The sequence below is a fragment of the Microtus ochrogaster genome, chromosome 7, assembly GCF_000317375.1.
Source record: "Microtus ochrogaster isolate Prairie Vole_2 chromosome 7, MicOch1.0, whole genome shotgun sequence".
NCBI lineage: Eukaryota > Metazoa > Chordata > Mammalia > Rodentia > Cricetidae > Microtus > Microtus ochrogaster.
Genome location: NC_022014.1, coordinates 82,531,443 through 82,538,733, shown reverse-complemented (window position 1 = coordinate 82,538,733; position 7,291 = coordinate 82,531,443). Strand labels below are relative to the sequence as shown.

At 52.8% G+C, this 7,291-nt stretch overlaps 1 protein-coding gene across 1 annotated transcript in view; it reads right to left on the bottom strand.

The window, feature by feature from the left end:
• Rnf213 (ring finger protein 213) overlaps positions 1-7,291 on the bottom strand; it is a 79,979-nt gene that overhangs the window by 57,418 nt on the left and 15,270 nt on the right. The window contains exons 4-7 of the mRNA XM_026780086.1: positions 2,288-2,815; positions 1,997-2,116; positions 1,281-1,453; positions 655-810 (exon numbers count right to left, since the gene is read on the bottom strand). Coding sequence (XP_026635887.1) covers positions 655-810; positions 1,281-1,453; positions 1,997-2,116; positions 2,288-2,815 — 977 coding nt within the window. The remainder of the gene's footprint in view (positions 1-654; positions 811-1,280; positions 1,454-1,996; positions 2,117-2,287; positions 2,816-7,291) is intronic.

Here is a 7,291-nt window from a genome sequence, read left to right as displayed (position 1 = left end):
ATGCGAGGGAGGGGGTGCATGCTGGAGAACGTGTCTGAAGCATGCGAGGGAGGGGGTGCATGCTGGAGAACGTGTCTGAAGCATTCTTCAGTCTCAGCAGTGATAGTTCACGCCTTTAATTCTAGCTCTCATGAGCCAGAGGCCGGCTGATCTGTGAGTTCAAAGCCAAGCTGGTCTTCAGAGTGAGTTCCAGGACAGCCAGTGCTACATGGAGAAACCCTGTCTCAAAAAACAAACAGGCTGGAGAGATGGCTCAGAGATTAAGAGCACTGGCTGCTCTTCCAGAAGTTCTGAGTTCAGTTCCCAGCAACCATATGGTGACTCACAACCATCTTTAGTGAGATCTGGTGGCCCCTTCTGGCCTGCTGGCAGACATTCATACAGAACACTGAATACGTTAAAATAAACTGAATACGTTAAAATAAACAAAAAAAAAAACCCACCCATTTTCCACCAATCATGGTAGGAGGAAGGAGGATTACTGAGTCCAAGTCAGTCAGGACTACAAAGTGAGACTCTATTTCAAACAAACCAAAACAGGAGAAGAAAAAAAAAAAAAAGCAAAGTAAGAAAAGGAAGAAGAAAGTGCGCCCAACTGCTTTGGTCACATGACTACTGACAAGGACAGCACCAGCCCCCTTCCCCCCCACTCACTTGGTGTAGTTCATCTCGCAAGCATCAGTCCAGGGTTCCTTCCCGAGCCCCTCTCCCCCTCTGACACACACTCTGTGGTTGTCAGGGTTGAATGAGAAGTCATGGGAGACAATGGCGTGGAAGTACACGGTGACTCCATCCTCTGGGCTAAGTGTTCTGGGAAGAGCGAGAAGGAAACACCAGCTGCCGGGGTGCGTGCACACATGCAGGAATAAGCACCCATGCACAAACGCACATACACGCACACACACCATGCTTATTTCTCTGATGTATGTCGACACCTCTAAGTACCAGGCATTCAGACTCAGACACAGCGCCCCCAGCAGGCTGCCTCCTCTTCCCATCTAGTAAGGAGGACATCCAGCTCCAATGTGCTAGTGATCGAGGGGGTGGGGTGGGTTAGGAGTCATCCAGGAGAGCTCCTTAGGGTCACACTGACTGTGAGGTACCCAGGGACCAACAGGAAAGAGGATTTGGGACTGGTGTCCCAGGTGGGCCCACCCCGGGCTGTCCTCCCAAAGATGAACGTGCCAAAGGCACTAAGAAGAGATGCAGGCTGGGCATGACAGGAGCTGCATGGCTCTGGCAGAGCTGTAACACAGGCGCTGCCGGAGGCCACGTCCCACCTCACTGCAGCCTCTGGTGCAGCAGCCTTCTGGTTTCTCTGCTCCTTTTGGTTTTTCAAAGCAGCTGCGTAATTTCTGTTCTCTTCTGGCTTCTTCTGGTCTTCTGCCGGGGTGTTCCCAATCTCACCCCTGTTCCTCCCAGTCTCAGCCACCTTGCCTTTAGGTTTAGATTCCTAGAGCAAACAATTAAATCCCAGTGCTTAAGACATGTCTCACAGCAGCCGGGGCCACAGCCGTCCTTGCTCAGAACTGGGCAGTCTTCTGGTCGGTTTACCATGGCCTGCCGGAGCCCCTCTTCAACCTTGTCCACAGCCTCTCTATCCCTCCCCAACTTCCCTTTTCTCTGAGAACAGCCCACCACGTTCTACCTTAGTGCCTGGGCTCATGCTATTCCCTGTCATGCCTTCCGTGTCTGTGGCTAAACCCTCACTCCTGGATTCTATTCCCACAGATCTCCTCAGGTCTCACCCAGCCACCCAAGAGGAGGGATCCGCCTCCTCTCAGGACCCTTATCAGACCCTTTCTTTCCTCGGGGAACTTTTTCCTTCCCGCCTCTGTCTGGCATAGGAGTTCCATGGAGACAGGCTCTGCCTCCCACACGACATCACCATTAACACTGGGCAGCCATCGAGAGATGGCGGGCTGAGGAAGGACCACCAGGGCAGACAGACAGGAGCCCTGCATACTGGACACCTCTTGGCAAGTCAAGCCTATACCTGGTGTTGGCGCTTGGCGGCAGCAGGACTCACAGGGGATGGTTTCTGTTTCTGACCATTGTCTCTTTTTTCTCTCCCATCCTTCTCTGGATTGGCTGCCTCAACTGTAGCATCAATTGGCTGGAAGAAACGGATCACCCAAACCCTAAGTCATAGTGATAAAACGAACACTGACTCTGTGGCTTCAGTCAGTACCAGCCACAAGGTGAGTAACTCAGAGGGGAGCCCTGCCTGCCCTGTCCAGTGAGCAGGACACCCCCCACTCCCATGCCACCACGACCAGCGGCTCACCTCTGAGGCAGCCAGCTCTGCAGCCACAGGCCCTTCTTCCTTGTGTTCAGACTTCTGCCCCTTAGATTCAGGCAATGGGGCACTCTGGACAGCATCGGTAACCTTAGCAGGGCCTTTGCAGGCAGAAGGGGCTGGGCCACAGTTCCCCTTTGGAGGCAGGTCCTTGTCCACTGAAGCTTTAGAAGTGCTGAGGCCCTTAACTTCTGTGTGGTTACTGGGATCAGGGTTTCTCTGAGTCCCACTTCCGATGCCACTGTCTGTGCCTGTCCCACTGTGACCCTGCGGAGGGAGGCTGCTGCCTGCGGCATGCACACAGCCATTCTCCATTGGCATATTCACCATGTGCTGTGACTGGCCAGGCTGATTATCCACACCAGCCTGCTGGACTTGGTTCTGGGCCAAGGTTGAGTCCTGGGATCCAAGGCTTGAAGGCACATCCAGACTCCAGAGGCCAGAAGACATGGAAGGCAAGGGACCCGCCTCTGAGGAAGTGGTGCTCTGTTTTCTCTTTTTCCTCTTCTTTTTACTCTAAACAGAGAGATGTCTGTTTACCCTTAGACTCCATATTCCAGCTCTTCCCTCCAGGTTTCTGTCCAAAACCTCAAGCAGGTGGAGCTGGGAGTCCAAACCACGCCTTAGACCTATCGCACCGACACCTTCTTTGTATTCTTATTGTGTCTACGAGAATTCTGCCTACATGTGTGCTGGTGTCAGAGAAGGAGGTGAGCCTCCACATGGGTGCTGGGAATCGAACATGGGTCCTTTGCAAGAACAAGTGCTCTTAACCACTGGGTAAACATCTTTAGCTTGAGCAGATACTAACTGAACAAAAGGACGGGGATAGAGACAAGAAGTGACAGGCAGGGCCATACACTTCTGCCAGAGCCTTAGCCTCCCTTGGACTCACTTCTGATAGGATACACCTGGGGACCCTCTTGGAGATAGCAACATTCACAGGCTCTCCACACATGACACCTTGGCATCGCATGGCACAAAATGGCAGTGAATTTACGGACGAGACGGAGAAGCAGCGATTCCCTGGCTACCCCGGCAAGGCTTCCCACCTCAGTAACTTGGCCAGAACCTGAGGAACTTTGCTTGTCAGGACCCCAGTTTCAGGACTTGAAGCCCTGGAAGATTGACGGAGACCCTGCATCAGGTGACTCAGGACGCCTTGAACCCCAACGATAAGAGACAAGGGCCTACCATAGTCCAGCTGGACAGTGAATTACACTAGCTGGGTAAAAAGGAAACAAAAACCGGGGTGCATCTGTACGCGGGTGAGTCCCCAGAATCCCCAGTGAGCCTGCACCTCAGGTAGTACAAAGAGCGAATTCTTGGCCTGAGAACCAGCATCCTTGACTGTATGCTACTAAACAGAAAGCAGGTCTGGAGATGTAGCTCAGTCAGTGGAGTATCTGTCCTGGCTTCAGTCCCTGGCATCCGTAGCCTGGGCACAGCAGTTACATCCCTTGGAAGTTGGTGGCAGGAGGACCAGAAGTTCAAGGTCATACTGAGTCAAACTACATAGGGAGTTTGGAGGGGAAAAAAGTTTTCAGAGAATAAATTTAAGGGAGAAACAGGTGCGGAACACTATGCTGGCTGCCCATGTTCTTTCTTCTTGCCCCTTCACTTTCTGCCATGTCCAAAGTTGGAAGCCTGGAGCAGGCTTCATCTTTGATGCCTTTCCTGAGTCCACTCCTCCTTACCCTACTTGCCTTTACCCCGCCATGACTGAATCAGACCTTCCCCGCTTGGGTCCTGTTGGCCCCAGATGTTGTTGGGACCATTTGTGGAGATACACTCGACTCCAGATCTTCCATTTCATGGTTGGCTGAGGGATGCAAGACTACAGGTTGGGCTGGAGAGATGGCTCGGTGGTTAGGAGCACTGGCTGCTCCTCCACAGGACCCAGGTTCAATTCTCAGCACCCACAGGGTGACTCACAAGTGTCTGTAAACTCCAGTTGCAAGGGATCTGACACACTCATACAGACATACTTGCCGGCAAACACCAATGCACATAAAATAATTATAAACCAGAAGAAGATGACGACAAAGAAGAACACAAGCTAGAAAGGTTCTTTGGGCCATGCTTGATCAGAACTTTGCCTCTGGGGGAGCAGGAAGTCATGAAGCCAAGGCCTGCCTTTGACTGCAAAACCCGTGAGGCAAGCCTCAGAGACAAGACCGCGTCCCGGCTTTTGTTTTCCAGGAACCACCTTCTCTGCTCTGCCATCTTCCCAGTCCTCCCTTTGAGCAAACTGGCACCACCTGAGGCTTGTTCTGGGCTGGGCTCCTCCAGAGCCATAGGACGCGCGCCTGACCAGCCTTTCGAAGATGGCTTTCCTCAATTGTACAGATGGCCCATCTGTGAGATGAGTCCTGGTACTCAAGTGTCCACAAGAAGGGTCTGCAGGTGGGACACTGCCACCAAGTGGTGTCCCTAAGACAAATGTTAGCCCTGAGGCACAGGGGGCCAGGTGTCCAAGGGGACACAGGCAGCAGTGAATCCTGGTCATCCGGCCACAGAGCTGCCTGCAGTCCCCACTGACAGCCACATGCTGTGAGCGACCCAGCGGAGGCGCCATGCTGTCCCAGCCCTAGTCATGCCTTGTGTGAGTGAGGACACAGTGGTATCTGGGTTTTGAGGACCTGAGTTCTCGCCCAGCTCGGGACAGTCTGGTCAGGTGACCCTAGACGCTTTACTGACCCACTATATGCCTCAGTTTTCCCTCTCGTTAAGTGGAGACGTCGTAGAGGCGGACAGATAGAACACAGCAGGTCTAGAGTTGTCGAGGTTACGGACAAGGTGGCATCGACCAATTATCAATGGAGAGGTCTCGGAAGCACTCTACAGGAGAGTGTGTGCCCACTGTCCCCTCTCCACCTCCCTGTGATGTGGGATGTCCTTCAGTATTTGTTCCTCTTATTGGTTAATGAATAAAGCTGCTTTGCCCTATGACAGGGCAGAATGTAGCCAGGCTGGAACAGATATGGAGAGTTGGCGGGGTCAGATGGAAGCCATGTAGCTGCCGAAGGAGACAGATGCTGTAACCTGGAACCTTACCTGTAGGCCACAGCCTCATGCTGATACACAGATTAACAGAAATGGGTTAATTTAAGATGTAAGAGCTAGGTAGGGACACGTCTAAGTCACTTGCCAAACAGTGTTGCAATTAATATAGTTTTGTGTGATTATTTGAGTCTGGGCGGCAGGAAAGGAACAAGTAGTTTCAGGTTACATCCATGCTCTGACATCTCTCTGCTCTCAGCCATGTGGTGTGGGGAGTGGGGCTCTGCTCTTGCTTTGGGATCAGTCCTTGTAGGTTATGAGCTTACAACACTGATTCCTATTGCTTGGGATGCTGCTCCATCAAGGGTCAGGCTCCCAAACCCATCACAGCTCATGAGGTTTGAAAGAAGCTTTTTTTTTTTTTCCTTCTGGAGAGGCCACCATAAGAAGCATCCACTCAGCTGGGCGGTGGTGGCGCACGCCTTTAATCCCAGCACTCGGGAGGCAGAGGCAGGCAGATCTCTGTGAGTTCGAGACCAGCCTGGTCTCCTGGTCTACAAGAGCTAGTTCCAGGACAGGCTCCAAAACCACAGAGAATCCCTGTCTCGAAAAACCAAAAAAAAAAAAAAAAAAAAAAGAAGCATCCACTCGTTCCCTACCCTTTGTCTTGAGCATCTGGAGCAAGTCTCACCCCAGGGTACCAGTGATGTGAGCAACCAAGTCCCTTCAACCAGTGCCGGCTGGCTACTCAGTGGTTTGTAACCAAAAAATTTCCAAAAGTTCAAATGGTCAAAAAGCATTATATTGTCTCCTTACCTAAGTCCCGTTCTGCTGATGACTTCTACAGACAAACACATGGTACAGTAGGCCCCTCATGGCATCTGGTCCCTGATTTCAGACACCTTAGCTCAGAACTGCCCCCACCCAGATCTGAGCCCAAGCAATGACCCTGCCTGGTCAACAGCCACACCCTAAGTAAGTCTGCACTGCCACACCCAGGGGCGGCTCAGCTCCTCAGCCGTCCTCAGCTATCTGAGACAGGCACTTGGAGTGTGGCAGTGACTCAGCATCCAAATGCTGGGGGTCATGGGGGTGTGATTGAACAACTGTGTTCTCAAGCTACCTGCTCAGCGTCCACCACCTCAAACCCGGCTGTTTCCTTCTTCTTCCTCTTTCTGGGAGAGCACTGAGCACCTTCTGGGCCACCAGCTGTGTCCTCTGAAGCATCTACAAAAATCCCAGGGTCCACTTCCTGTTGAGACATGACCCCTCTCATACAGGGGAGGGTTACCTCCTGCTCTGCTCCTGCAAGATCCAAAGGAGCTTCCACCTCGGAAAAAGCCCAGGAAGGCCACTTCCTTACAGGGACCAACCCAGCTCTCCAGCATCTCTGAGAGTCTGGCACCAATGGCGGAAGGTGCAGGGACACTAAGGAAGGGCTCTGAGGGTGTTCAGAACAAGTCTGCATGGTGCACTGATGGGCAGGCACACCAATGTGAACAAGCTTGGGGCCTGGTCCCACGGGCTTTCGTCTGCTTCGATGGAATACTTCAGGGACACTAGACAGGTGGGTCACCAAAGAAAGACCCGAGCCAGGTCTCCGGAGCCTGGCCTCTCAGCAGACACAGATGGAATACCTTCCCTGCAGTCAGCACCCAGTACCTCTCATAGAGCAGCGTGGGAGGAAGAGCTAGCAGGGCTCTTCCACACAACACACCTGGCACCTGGTGCCTTCCCTTCCTGCAAGATGCACAAACCCGCTCGCACTAGAGGAAGCGGAAAGTTAGCAGTGAGCACCCTGTTAGCACGAAGAAGCTACCCACAGAAAAGACAGAGTCGGGCCGGGTGATGGTGGCGCATGCCTTTAATCCCAGCACTCGGGAGGCAGAGGCAGGCGGGACCAGACTGGTCTACAGAGCAAGTTCCAGGACAGGCTCCAAAGCCACAGAGAAACCCTGTCTCGAAAAACCAAAAAAAGCCGGGCGGTGG